Raw genomic sequence first — 14,942 nt, 5'->3', positions numbered from 1 at the left:
AATGTGTATTGAAAATGTCACCCAGCTGTTATGTGATAGCAGTAATGTCACCCAACTGTTATGTGATAGCAGTAATGTCACCCAACTGTTATGTGGTAGCAGTAAGGTCATGTCAGATTTGCTGCCTAACATGCATTTAACCCATAACTATGTCCCACAACCTAAGCAGGTAAATGATGGGTGTACTACAGCGTTAGTTCCAATGAATGCAGAGTGTGAACTAACCTCTAAAGCAGAAAAAGCAGCAGAGGGGATTCGCTCTAGTGTGCCCCTAAAGGTCATGATGTGTAATGACGAGAAGATTGCATGTGATGAATGTGCTGTGCTGCCCCTAGAGGTCATGGTGTATAATGACCAGATGATTGCATGTGATGAAGGTGCAGTGCTGCCCCTAGAGGTCATGGTGTGTAAGGACCAGAGTATTGCATGGGATGCATGTGCTGTGGTTGAAAGCAATACAGAAAGTTTGGTGGCCTTTACTGAGTCAAGTGAGGCCAATGTGGTTGCTAGTGGCAACCAAATATCTGCTGAAGATAACAAGGAGGGTAAGCAGACTCACAAGCCCATGGGTTCATATTATGCCAAGAGAGTGACCTACAAAGTCAAACAGCATGTGAGAAGTGAATGTGGCAGTAAGCGGTATGTATGCTGGGTTTGTGGGGCGCGTTTTTCCCAAAGTGATGCAGTGAGAATGCATGGGGTGAGGAAACATAGTGAAAATGTGTTGTGTATTCTCACACCTAAACTATGTTCCTACAACAGCTGTGCTGTGCCCAATAGGTATCTCCGAAATAAAAGAAGGGGGAAAAGTGACCAGTGTGAATATGGTTGTAGACTGAAATGTTGCATGGAGATAGCCAGATGTGCTTGGCCTGGTAGGAAGCCGTATGCACGTGGTTTGTCTGAGAGCGCCCCCTGTGTCTATGACAGTAAGCCCGGTGTGGGTGACCGTGTTACAATGCAGAGCCAGATAGACCTGAGTGGTGCATCCAGTAGGGTTAGTGAGGGTCACACAGTAGCAGCATCCAGTGAGGTTAGTGGTGGTCACAAAGTAGCATCCAGTGATGTTAGTGAGGGTCACACAGTAGCAGCATCCAGTGATGTTAGTGGTGGTCACACAGTAGTAGAACAGCCACCGCTTATTGTTATAGAATCTCTTCTTTGTCAGGTCCCAGAAGCTGTTCCTGTGACTAATGTGAACATGCCTCAAGTAGCAGGTGATGAGATGGTGGCCAGAGAATGTCCGGCTGAAGAGCTTGTGTTGGCTCACACATTACCTCTTACAGGGAGTCTTGAAGTTACTGAGGCTGATGTGAATAATGAAGAGGTAACTTTGGAGGAATCATGTCCTCAGTACACAGATGTGCATGAAGGAGCTGATATGAAGACTTTCACTTTGGAGACTGAAAGTGGCAGCAGTCTGTATGTTGCCCTGTCTGAAGTGAGAGGTAGTGAGAACTGTCAGTCAATGTCTGAGCCGAGTGTCACTCATACAGTCCCCTCCAATGTAGCTGGAAGTGAGAGGTTTCATGTTGCCAAGGGTAACAGCCTGGATGTTACCAATAAGGGAACCCAAATTACATATGAGAACAAGGACTGTGTGCACGCTGAGAGTGGTTCTCAGTACAGCCGTCCGATGCATGTCTCCACTTATGGATGTGGTCATGAAAGAAATGAACGGCAAAGTGAGAAAGTGGGGTACGGTGGTTCTGTGTTATGGAAAATGCGGGGAAAACAAAAACCTCATGAAAAGTGTGATGTGTGTCCCCAGAAAAAGAAAATGAGGCATGAATGGTGTCACATCTTACCCCAATGTAGGACCTTTGACCCAGGAGGGGGTGTTAATAAAGTGACAAGTCCTATGGCCTTTGTCAGGGGGGGAGGATATGTGGCATGGTGGGGCTGTAAGAGGCAGTTCTATGCCTCTGGAGTGGGAATTGGAGTTCAGGTGGAGCTCCTGGTCCAGGTACTCCACTCCAGTCCAAGAGCTAATGAGGCTCTGAAACCACCTGGTGGAGCTCTATTAGAGACTCCAGAGCTTCCCAGGTGATGGCTCCCAGGTGAAGACTCCCAGGGTGGGAGAACAGGCAGCACTAGGCCTGTGGGAGCTGCAGACAAGAAGTCTGGGTAAGACCAGTGGAGCTGGTGATATTGAGCATTAGGCTCATAAGTGACAGCTAGGGAAGCTGTGGTGTTAGTCAGTGGCTAGACGGCCTAGGTTTTATTTTATTGGCAGTGTTGCCTATGTCTTGTGTTTTTTGAATGGATAAATAAAGCTGACTGAGGTCCGTATAAAGCATACAGCACTGACTGGACTGCAATTTGTGATGTGCCAACCGTCTCAGGCCCAGGAGATGGCGATCCCAGCGAGTGAGTAACCCCCAGATTGTCACAGTATGTAGATATATATTATTTGGTATAAAGCACACACTCCATTCACACATCCATTACATGTAGAGTGATTATTATTATTATTTATTTATAAAGTGTCCTTAATTCCAGAGCACTATACAAGTGATAGGTGTAACATACAGGAACATTTCAAGATGGAAAACACATAACATGAAGGCAAGTGGCAGATTGGTACATGGGGAAGAGGACCCTGGCCGCGAGGGCTTACAATCTATAAGGTACAGGGAAAGAAACAGGAGGTAAAGTGTATAAAGGTATAGCAGGGAGTTGATATCCAGACCAGAGAGGTAGATCTGAGTGTCATCTGCATAGAGGTGGTACTCGAAGCCGTCGTATTCTATTATGTGCCCCAGGTCAAAAGTATAGTGATAAAAAATAAGGATTAATTTCCAGGCCCATAAGCTTCTGCCAGGTACTGCGCCAAATCCTTTCACTGTGTGCACTCCTGATATCATACAGTTAAATCCATTGTGATTGACAGGGCGAGGAGCCATAGGTTCCCCATCCTGTCAATTACTCTTGTGGCTTGAGGCAGCATTATGTCTCTGACCACAAGAGGCCTTTTTTCCCCCCAGCACTGCAGCCAATGTGTGACGTCACTCGGCACTTGCAGAGCAGGAAGAGTGAGGAGAAGCCAGAGGAGAGCAGCGCTGCAGCAGGTGAGTATGGCTTTTTTATTTTTCTGTCATCTTCAGCTGTGGTATCTTGGTAATATAATACTTTTTATTTTTATGTAATGTCAATAAAGTCTTTTTCTCTTTGTTGTAAACCTTACATCTTGTTTTTTCTATCCCCATTAATAGACCCCATAGATGCAGCAGTCATAATGCCTTGCTGGTCATCATCTTTCTTTATGCATTGTATAATAAATATGACAATGGCAAAGCCAGGTATGACTAAACTTGGTACTCCGGCAAGCAGTACTATTACAGCATACACCCAGCCAGGAAAAGATTGCTCCTTTGTCTTCGGGAAATCTGCCTGTAAATGAAGGATATGAGAAATCATTTAGTACCTAAATACTAATAATTTCCATGTTTGTTGCATTACAATAGCATTACTGTAAGCTCAATTAGCTAAACTAAGACATAAGAGTGCTTACTCTGCTGTCCTATAAAAAGTCTCTCAGAGGTTACTTTTGGGTAGTGTTCCTTTGGCCATTGGCTACTGGACAAGTGCTTCTTTGATGCAGTCAAAGGCAATTTGCCCAGTTGAAGACTGGATGGTGGACAAGTTTTCTTGTCCACCATCCAGACACAGACGCCCCTTCTAATGATTATCAATGGAGCAGGTTACCTGGGGGGGGGGGGGGGGGGGGGGGGTCAGATCTGCGCTATGGGGGCCGGGCAGTGCTCCTAACAATAGAAAACACCTATAGATTCTGGATTCTGTGATAAACGTCCTATACCCCAAAAAAAAAGGGAATAAGGAGGGGAGAAATAACCGAATGGTATTTGAAATAGAACTAAACACCTATAAACCCATCCGATATGCAAATGAGCAAAAAATATCAAATAAATTAGTACAAGAAAACTTTATTGAGAAATATCGCAACAATAATAAGGACAAGGAAAAATATAAAAACAAACAAAGACCTGGGAGGTGGGAGACCAAACATGAGGAGAGGTATATGTTTACAAAATAAAGTGCAAGTGCATATCTTAGGTACTAATGAATTTAGCCGTATACAGCCTGGTTATAAGCATATTATAAAGTGCAAGTGCTCAAACATAACCAAAAACACAAGCTGCATAGCTCAATACAACAAAGTATAGGCAAGTGCACATAAACAACATTACCCAGGGATATAATTCCCAAAGCCTCAGGACTCCCACCTCACACTCCTCCAACGTCGTTTCGCTATTCGCTTCTTCAGGGAGTGATGAGGGGGAGACCAAGAGGATGTTATATAGTGTGCCCTAATGCCCCATTGGATGGCTATAATAATCTCACCTGCATCGTATTATATGGCGGCCACTCGTGCGGACGCCAGTATCAGCCGTGGGCCGCGCGACGAACCGGAAGTGATGCGAGGCGCATGCGCCCTACGCCAGATCCGGTCCTAGTCACGTGACCCGCCAGCCGGCCGGACATGCGCATTAGGCCGCACCCGATGCGGACGCCATCTTGGAAGAGGGCAAGCAGTATGGGCTGCTATAACAAGTACATGTAAGAACACCATGAAGACAAAAACGGCCAGTACAGTATCAATTAAAGTGACAAAGTGCTAGGTTATAAGTAAGTATATGTATATACACAACAGTTGATTAGTAAGTGAGGTGAACAAGCCAAAAATAAAGTGCAAGTGCTCTGTGAAAGTGCCAAATGTGCGCAAAAGTGCAAGTGCTAAACAAATACAAATCATATCTATATCTATATGAAGAAAAATGTCTATATAAGAAATAAGATACTATGAAAGTGGAGAAAGAAAAAAAGAAAGAAAAAGAGGGAAGGAAGAAGAAAGTTTGGCATCAGAAGAAATAAATAACTCATGAGCAATGCAGGCAAATATATAAGATTGAAAATCCTCCATCTTACACTGGTATCATAGAAGTTGATAAATAACCCATACTGAACACAGACGGACCGAGACCGCGCAGACCAAAAACCAGAGAACAACAAGGAACAATCCACGGCCGCAAAGCAGACCTGACCCAAGCTACATGATAGCCTGAACCAAATTTAATATGCCATAAAGATATTAAAAATAAATAAAAAAGAGATATATATATCATTGTCTAACTACTAGTGCTGGTGGCATGTGTGGCATATATATATCATTATCTAGCTACTGGTGCTGAGTGGCATGTGTGTGAATAAGCAAAAAATATATATACTGAGTGACCCTGTGCCACAATGAAAAATATGATAAGATATGATACATAGGGTACAATAATAAGGTGAAAGTGAATCCACCAAGTGTATGTGAATAAATAAGGTGTATTTGTCAAAATGTATACATTAGGAAAAATAAAGTGTAGTATGGCACCATCTAGTGTCTGATATAGAAACAACAGCCCACAAGAGGCCAAATATGATGCAGTGCATATAACATCCCCTAGAGTCCAAATACAAAACAGGTCAAATATTACATCTAGCCCATTAAAATATATAACATGTATGTAATAAGTAAATTATTAATAGGATTAAAAAAATATTAATTAAAAATGGAGGTAACAAAACTGCAAATATGTCAAATAAGACGTATACTCGGGAATTTGAGAATGAAGTGATAGCAAACTCACTACAAGCCGGTTAGGGGAAAGGAATTCATGAGGTAGATTCGATAGTTGGCAATCCACTTACAGATTACAGGGACCAACAAGAGTGATCCACCAAACGATCATAAACATAATATAATGGTCCTAACAATTCTACCGGAGCGAGAGGTAAATGACTAGCTGCACGGGAAGAGGGGTAAGGATGAAGGTAAGAGGCTTACCTTCATCCCCCGCTCCTTCTGTGCAATAGGGAGCTATCCGCAGGTTAGATTTGTCTAACCTGCTGATAGTTCCCCTTTAATGAGTGATAATGCCAGGAGTTCTGATAGTCTGTTCCATAGCATCATTCATCATCATTTATTAAGATGCTGTGAGCTCTGAAAAAGTTATTCCACTCTCGTCATATGTTGCTGTCCATGTTATCTATTCAGACTCCTTCTCCCAGTTCTGAGCTGCTGCTTTCTGCCAAAGAATGCGGTGAGGCTTAATATGAGGTCAAGTTGCTAATGAACTCACTGTGATTAATCCTCCCGTCATTACAAATAAGCTACAATGTTGCAGATACAGCCGGCCAGAAGGGAGGAGGAAGGAGGGGGAGACAGAGAGAAAAGCTCACATATGTTTTTTGTGTCTTCAGCAGAAAGCAGCAGCTCAGAAGTGGGGGAAGGAGACTAAATAGATAATAACAGGTATGGAATGAATTGTTAGTGTCACCATGGGTAGCAACATATGAAAAGTTATGTTTATTTGGAATACCCCTTTACAGTTTCGGAACTTACTGCATTATAATCAATAGTGATGCTGGGAGTTCAGATAGTCCATTTTTATGCATTCACACATATAAAGTTCTAATCGATTCTAACTAGTGATGAGCGAGCATGCTTGTCCGAGCTTGGTACTTGTTCGAGTATTAGGGTACTTGATGGTACTCGTTACTCGGACGAGCATCTCGCCATACTCGAGACAATGGCATCTTCCTCTTCCTGCATGTTTGGCGACTTTTTCTCAGCCAATCATCATGCAGGAGAGTCTTTGGGAGCTCCTAGCATCACGTGGGAACCCTACATGTGGATAGCAGTGATTGGCTGGCCAGATCAGATGACCCTGGCATATAAGTATCTGGGCCGGCGGTGCTCGCGTCAGACGCATGCTGGAAGAGATTAGGGAGAGAGCTGCTGTCTGTCAGGGAGAGAGTGAGGGAGTGAATTAGCGTTCCTGTAGGCAGGGCTTAAAATCTTTATTTATTTATTTTTGTAGTACTTCAGACGGCTGAAGTACTACAAAACGACTACTACTACACGATCTTAGCTGCACACTGTGGTGATCGGCTGCTGGCAGAAAGGGGACATTAGATGTTGCATACAAACCCCTAAGAAGTGCTTAGTACTATTATATTATTTTGTGGCTGGTGCTGCTGCTGTTTTACATTGTACTGCTGTGATTTGTAGTACAGCTGCATAGAACCTCACTGCTCATTGTCCTGTGTAACAGGTGGCATAGACCATATACCACCACTTACACACACACTCTATACGACAACCTCCAAATACTAGTGTGACCAGTATCTTTTGTCATCTGCAGCCAGTCAGCAGGGTTGCTTCCTTTTTAAGTGCAGCCATATCCAACCTCACTGCTCATTGTCCTGTGTAACAGGTGGCATACACCATATAGCTTTACTTACACACAGACTATACGACCACCTCCAAAAACTAGTGTGACCTGTATCTTTTGTCATCTGCAGCGATTAGGTGAGATTAGGCATGCTTCCCCCGTTGTTTCCTGTCCATTTCCATGGTTTTTCCATCATTTTCCGAGGTTGACAGGTTTTCACACAACCTTCCCTGGGCCGAGCTTGGGTCCCCTGCAAAAATGCTCAAGTTTCCCATTGACTTCAATGGGGTTCGTTACTCGAAACGAGCACCCGAGTATCGGGAAACATTCGTCTCGAGTAACGAGCACCCGAGCATTTTAGTACTCGCTCATCACTAATTCTAACCTCTCCTTCTTGGTACAATATATTTTTTGTCAATGGGCAAATAGATGGTCTATGATGACACTGCCTGGTGAGATACTCACATAGTCGGGATCCCAAGTATTGTATGAGAGTTGTTCTGTCACTGTATTCACAAAATAGAATATGAGTATGGCGAGCATAATGAGAGGACTGATGACTCTCCAGGTGACTTGCCAGAAGATGTTCGGCTTATGGCCAATCATGAATTCAATGTCTCTGTTAAACCTAAAAATGCAAAAAAAAAAAAAAAAAAAAGCTAAATAAATAGCAGATTATATTATCTGTTCCTCATATTGGATAACAATATGGCCATTTTATTAAACATACTACATTGCTTTAGGAAAATTTTAAGTGTAGAAATTCCTTAATACCGTACCTGTCTATCCCATAGATATAAACCACTGCAAAACACTGACAGAAAGAAATAATCAGCAATGGGATGGATCCGGCAAACTCATTAAACAGAGCCAGCCAGTAATTCCCGGACTCCAACACAAATATAAGGGCAATCAGGAAGGACACCGCACATACGGTCCCTTAAAAAGGGGGAAAAACAGCTGATTAGTTGTTTTTATATATATATATATATATATATATATATATATATATATATATATATGGTTTTTCAACTTTTCATCCCCCCACCCAACTAACAGAACAGCAGTATGCAGGGACGACCTGCTCACTAGTCTAGTAGATCACAGTCAGTACAGGGAGAAGTTGAAGTAAAGGTGAATAAGGTGAAAAAAAAAAACACAACATAAAAAACATATAATCTAATAAACCCTTATACAGCAATGAATCTTTATTAGTAATAATTAATAAATAAATAAATAAAGGGTAAATATTCAATATTGGGAAAGGATAAAAAAACACAAAAAGTACATTTCATATGGGAACGATGTCAGTTTGTTTGCAATCCATAGTACAACTGGTGTCAAAAAGTTATATAGATTTGTAATTTACGTTATTTAAAAATCTCCAGTCTTCCAGTACTTATCAGCTGCTGTATGTCCTGCAGGAAGTGGTCCATACTTTCCAGTCTGACACAGTGCTCTCAGCTGCCGCCTCTGTCCATGTCAGGAACTGTACAGAGCAGTAGCAAATCCCCACAGAAAATCTCTCATGCTCTGGACAGTTCTGGACATGGACAGAGGTGGCAGCAGAGAGCACTGTGTCACACAGAAAAGTATACACCACTTCCTGCACGACATACAGCAGCTGATAAGTACTGGGAGATTTTGAAAGTGAAACAGTGGCTTCAAATAATTGACAGTTCATACGCTGTATGACTGTCATGGAAATCAATGGGTAATTGATTTCCAAGCACACCCATACATATGGAGCCTTTTTGAGCTTGTTCATACAACTGCTGCACATAAACGTGACATATGTATATATATATATATATATATATTATACCGCTATGGAAATAGAATTATACCTGTGACGGCTTCTTTCGGCCATGATTTGGGTATTAGTTTTAAATCCACTAACGGCACTAATACTCCTTCCATATTGCCAAACATTGAAGAAAGCCCCAAGCAAAAGAGCATTATAAAGAAGAGCACAGACCAGAGAGGGGACACGGGCATCTTTATAATGGCCTCAGTGAACACAATAAAAGCCAGTCCTGTTCCTTCTACACCCTGCAGAGAGAAACACATGAGAATTAGGGAATGCCCTTTAAAACATACACTAGCTAGCATTATATATAATACAACAAAAACAACAAATCAGCTGGTTTCATAAAGTTATATAGATTTGTAATTCACTTAAATTAAAAAATCTCCAGTCTTCCAGTACTTATCAGCTGCTGTATGTCCTTAAAGGCGAACTATCAGCAGATTAGACAAATCTAACTTACTATGTCCCTATTGCAGAGGAGATGCAGAGGAGGAAGTTATGTCTATTACCTTCCTCTTCTGCCACGTTTGAGCGCGGTTAGTCATGTCTGGTGAGACCATTAGGAGCACTGGGGGGACCATTAGGTGCACTGCCTGCCCCCCACAGCGCCAATCCGTCCCCAGCCAGCCAGATCGCCACTATTTGGGCGGGCAGTGCTCCTAACAGCCTGTCTAGTGCTCCTAACGGTCTCATCAGACCGCGGCGAACGCGACTAACTCAGCAGGTTAGATTCGTCTAACTTGCTGATAGTTCCCCTTTAATACAGTTTCTCCTTTAGCTGTGCAATATCAGATAAGGAATACAGTGACATCAAGTGGTGAAAGCAGCATACAACAGCTTTCAGACTCAGACCATAAATATATTATATATATATATATATATATATACACCTAGTACCGACATATACATGTTATAAATAAAGCAGTGGACACCTGCTCTGGGACGCTGCACAAAAACTATTCATACAATGTTTGCATGGACATCTGCTTTTCCATAGACTTTAATGTAGCACATTATTAGATTCAATGAAAACCTACCTCAGATAGAAGTGTATCTAAGTCACATGTAGGAAGCTGAAGGGACGCAACCACGTCTGGTTGAGTCTCATTAAAATAACTCAGCATGTGCTCATAGTTCTCCTCCGTTATATTTCCCTCCGGCCAATCAAAAGTATTAGTAAGTGCCAGGATGTTGCTGAAACAGAGAAACAGATCATGAAGTATATAAACTGTGTTACATACAAACACCTGAATATGTTAGCCAGGGCTCCTTAATGTTATTGCAATGGCAGACGGGACACCTGGCTGTCGTACTCACCACAGTGGCCCACGTGCTGTAGCAGAGGCCACTATCTACTCACCTTCCGCTGCTCTCCGGTCAATGTCCTCCTTCTCCGTGTGGCCCAAGCATGGCGTCCAACACTTCCCCCGCACGCTGCCACCATGCCTAGCTGCCCAGGCAGTGCATTTTCTATGCAGCTCTTGAGCCGGCCACTGGAGGCACAGTATCCTAATTATTCACCTCCTCTTCCTGTGGTCTGCGACTATTTCAGGGGGCTTTTAGTGCATTTCCTTCGCCTGAGCAACTAGGTCCTTTAGTCCTGCTAAGGTGTTTCTGCATTTGCGCTGCAAAATCATTTCTGAGTTTCCTGCACCTGTATTACCCTGCCTGGTGTTCCCGTACTCTCTGTCCTGGTTCCTGTGTTCCCGCTGTGGTGTTCCCGTACTCTACATCCTGGTTCCTGAGTTCCCACTGTGGTGTTCCCGTACTCTACATCCTGGTTCCTGTGTTCCCACTGTGGAGTTCCAGTGCTCTCTGTCCTGGTTCCTGAGTTCCCACTGTGGTGTTCCCGTACTCTACATCCTGGTTCCTGTGTTCCCACTGTGGAGTTCCCATACTCTCTGTCCTGCTACCTGTGTTCCCGCTGTGGTGTTCCTAAATCTCCATCCGAGTTCCTGTGTTCCCAATGGTGTTCCCGTACTCTACATCCTGGTTCCTGTGTTCCCGCTGTGGTGTTCCAGTACTATCTGTCCTGGTTCCTGTGTTCCCGCTGTGGTGTTCCAGTACTATCTGTCCTGGTTCCTGTGTTCCCGCTGTGGTGTTCCAGTACTATCTGTCCTGGTTCCTGTGTTCCCACTGTGGTGTTCCCGTACTCTCTGTCCTGGTTCCTGTGTTCCCGCTGTGTGGTTCCCATACTCTCTGTCCTGCTACCTGTGTTCCCACTGTGGTGTTCCTGAATCTCCATCCTGGTTCCTGTGTTCCCACTGTGGTGTTCCCGTACTCTACATCATGGTTCCTGTGTTCCCGCTGTGGTGTTCCCATACTCTCTGTCCTGCTACCTGTGTTCCCACTGTGGTGTTCCTAAATCTCCATCCGAGTTCCTGTGTTCCCACTGGTGTTTCCGTACTCTACATCCTGGTTCCTGTGCTCCCGCTGTGGTGTTCCCGTACTCTACATCATGCTTTCTGTGCTCCAGCTGTGGTGTTCCCGTACTCTACATCATGGTTCCTGTGCTCCCGCTGTGGTGTTCCCGTACTCTACATCATGGTTCCTGTGCTCCCGCTGTGGTGTTCCCGTACTCTACATCATGGTTCCTGTGCTCCCGCTGTGGTGTTCCCGTACTCTACATCATGGTTCCTGTGCTCCCGCTGTGGTGTTCCCGTACTCTACATCATGGTTCCTGTGCTCCCGCTGTGGTGTTCCCGTACTCTACATCATGGTTCCTGTGCTCCCACTGTGGTGTTCCCGTATTCTCGGTCCTGGTTCCTGTGTTCCCACTGGTGTTCCCGTACTCTACATCATGGTTCCTGTGCTCCCGCTGTGGTGTTCCCGTACTCTACATCATGGTTCCTCTGCTCCCGCTGTGGTGTTCCCGTACTCTACATCATGGTTCCTGTGCTCCCGCTGTGGTGTTCCCGTACTCTACATCATGCTTCCTGTGCTCCCGCTGTGGTGTTCCCGTATTCTCGGTCCTGGTTCCCATGTTCCTGCTTTGGTGTTCCCTGTGTTCCTGCTGTCTGGTCCTGCACTCCTGGTTAGTTCCCGGATTCCACCTTCCTGTGTGCTTCTGAGGTGTTGTGTGTTGTGAGGAGATACATTTTCCATTCGTTTGTCATCTACATCTATTGCGTCTGTACTGTTGTTTTAGCATCTCAGGTGGCTGCACCTTTTGCCATCTCCACCACCTGGAGTATCTTGTGAACAATAGAGGATACGCTTAGACAGCGCCCTTAGGGACAGACGGTCACATGACACAGTTGGCTCATGTCCACTAATCCTGATTCGCTCATTCAGTTTAGCCTATTACCCTGCAGTATAGTATAGTCATGCTTCTGGATAAATGTCCATGTATACTAATGAATAGGCAGTAAGTGTATATGGCCCAATCGGTCAAAGCTTGGCCCCGAAACTGAAATCCCTGGGTCAGTGTGGCTGCACATGGTGTGCCGCGTATCACTCAAAATGCATAGATTACTATATATGCTGGATAAATACACACTATATATATATATATATATATATATATATATATATATATATATATATATATATATTAGATCTACATTAGGATATTTTTGCTATCCTTCGCTTACCCAGCAAAGCATTCATCATATTGGGCTGTAGCGCGGAATCCAATGATAGAATACATAACAGTGGCAGCGTATACGGATGTGAAGCTGTCAGTGACAGCGAAGGTTATGGCATCCCTTTCACAATTGTTACTATAAAAAAGGAAAGAATAATTTAATATGAAGTTTTGCCATTTTTTCTACTGCAGGTTTGTTATACGCCGGCACAACCACGCTTTATATGCAGCCCTATAAGCTGCACCGCACATGGAATAGGAGTCTGAAATGGTAATGCAAACTCCTACCGAAAACAGTAGTTGACAGCCTTAAAGGGGTACGCTGGTTTCAAAAAGTTATATAGATTTGTAATTTGCTTCTACTTAAAAATCCTGCCTTCCAGTACTTATCAGCTGCTGTATGTCCTGCAGGAAGTAGTGTTTTCTTTCCAGTCTGACACAGTGCTCTCTGCCGCCACCTCTGTCCATGTCAGGAACTGTCCAGAGCAGGAGAGGTTTTCTATGGGGATTTGTTGCTGCTCTGGACAGTTCCTAACATGGACAGAGGCGGCAGCAGAGAGCACTGTGTCAGACTGGAAAGAAAACACTACTTTTTTTTTTTTTTTGCTGGAGTGCCCCTTTAAAGGGGTTATCCAGCATTAGAAAATTATGGTCATTTTCTTCCAGAGACAGCACCACTCTTGTCTCCAGGTCAGCTGTGGTTTGCAGTTAAGCTCCTTTCACTTCAATTGAACAGAGTCACAAAACCTGCTCCCAAACTGGAGGCAAGAGCAGTGCTGTCTCTTGAAAAAGTGGCCATGTTTTCTAACGCCGAATATCCCCTTTAATAAGGTTAATTAACAAGGGTCGTATCTGCCATGAGGCAAAATGAGCATCTCACCTCAGGTGGCAGCATGCCGAGTGCCTCAAGGGGCAGGACCAGCGTTTCTTCATAGTGTGTGACCATGCAGCGTATGGTCACTCATTACAGCTTGCTCTGTATACAGCTGTGTGGCAGCAAGGGGATCAAAAACTGCAGAGCTTAGAGAGCAAAAAAAAAAAAAGTTTTTCTTCAGTCTCTAGAGTACCCTTCTGGGCTATGTTCACACTACGTAAAACAACGGACGTACTTTTACCGCGGTAGAACAATGCCTGTTGTTCTATGGGATCCCGGCCGGAGCGTACACACATAGTGCACGCTCCGGCCGGGATCCCATACGCCGCCGCAAACAACTGACATGTCAGTTTTCTGCGACCGGAATTCAGTGAATTCCGGCCGCAGAAAGCCCTGTCAGTTAACACAGAGCTCTATGGGAAGCTCTGATGCGGGCGCGCGCTGATGCGCCCGCATCAAAGCTCTGCGGCCGAAAGGATCATCTGGCCGGTACTTAAGTACCGGCCGAGAAGATCCGGCCAGAGACCGGCCGTTCCGTGACCCGGCCGGGCTCACGGAACTGACGTTCTCTTACGTAGTGTGAACATAGCCTTAAGCTGTAAAAAAGCATGACAGTAAAATATATTGCAAAAATCACTCTATTGCCATCGATATTGCTATACCCCACTTGATTTCTATGTGGATATGCACAGGGTACATTACGGCACGTGTTGCACATTGTAATATGAGTGATGAGTTTATATTCCGCATGGTTTCTATTGTACTTACTGTACAGGATTATAACTAGAGAATGAAATGAGTCCTCCAAATCCAAGCGCAAATGAGTAGAAAACCTGGGCACCGGCATCCAGCCACGTTTTTGGATTTGCCAGTTCAGATACCTAAATGACACAAAAGTTTGCAAACTTATAGTAAATCACTGACAACAGCTTTTTATTAGTTTAGTATAGGTAGAAAAGTGCTATATGTTTAAAACGAATCAGCAAATATGTAGTTTTATTGTACTTTATGATCGCGCCACTGCACTAATTTCAGCAGTGCCGATTATTCCGCTGCCCCTTTCTGCAGATACAGATGTTTTTCATTACATGCTAATGTCTATGCAGGGTCTGGTGCACTGGAGGCAGGCCCAGCCATGGGAGGAGATATTGGTGCACTGGAGGCGGGCCCAGCCATGGGAGGAGATATTGGTGCACTGGAGGCGGGCCCAGCCATGGGAGGAGATATTGGTGCACTGGAGGCGGGCCCAGCCATGGGAGGAGATATTGGTGCACTGGAGGCGGGCCCAGCCATGGGAGGAGATATTGATGCAGTGGAGGCGGGCCCAGCCATGGGAGGAGATATTGGTGCACTGGAGGCGGGCCCAGCCATGGGAGGAGATATTGGTGCAGTGGAGGCGGGCCCAGCGATGGGAGGAGATATTGGTGC

The 14,942-nt window shown here is 44.5% G+C and overlaps 1 protein-coding gene across 1 annotated transcript in view; it reads right to left on the bottom strand.

Moving 5' to 3' along the window:
* Positions 1-2,459: 2,459 nt before the first annotated feature.
* LOC138801412 (sodium-dependent neutral amino acid transporter B(0)AT1-like) overlaps positions 2,460-14,942 on the bottom strand; it is a 31,523-nt gene continuing 19,040 nt past the window's right edge. Inside the window, exons 7-13 of the mRNA XM_069984207.1 lie at positions 14,283-14,395; positions 12,648-12,776; positions 10,092-10,248; positions 9,092-9,296; positions 8,024-8,183; positions 7,710-7,872; positions 2,460-3,393 (exon numbers count right to left, since the gene is read on the bottom strand). Coding sequence (XP_069840308.1) covers positions 3,184-3,393; positions 7,710-7,872; positions 8,024-8,183; positions 9,092-9,296; positions 10,092-10,248; positions 12,648-12,776; positions 14,283-14,395 — 1,137 coding nt within the window. The 3' untranslated portion in view covers positions 2,460-3,183. The remainder of the gene's footprint in view (positions 3,394-7,709; positions 7,873-8,023; positions 8,184-9,091; positions 9,297-10,091; positions 10,249-12,647; positions 12,777-14,282; positions 14,396-14,942) is intronic.

This window comes from Dendropsophus ebraccatus, chromosome 9 (genome assembly GCF_027789765.1).
Source record: "Dendropsophus ebraccatus isolate aDenEbr1 chromosome 9, aDenEbr1.pat, whole genome shotgun sequence".
In the NCBI taxonomy this organism is placed as follows: Eukaryota; Metazoa; Chordata; class Amphibia; order Anura; family Hylidae; genus Dendropsophus; species Dendropsophus ebraccatus.
Note: the sequence above shows the minus strand (reverse complement) of the source record. Positions and strands in the feature narration are given on the sequence as shown.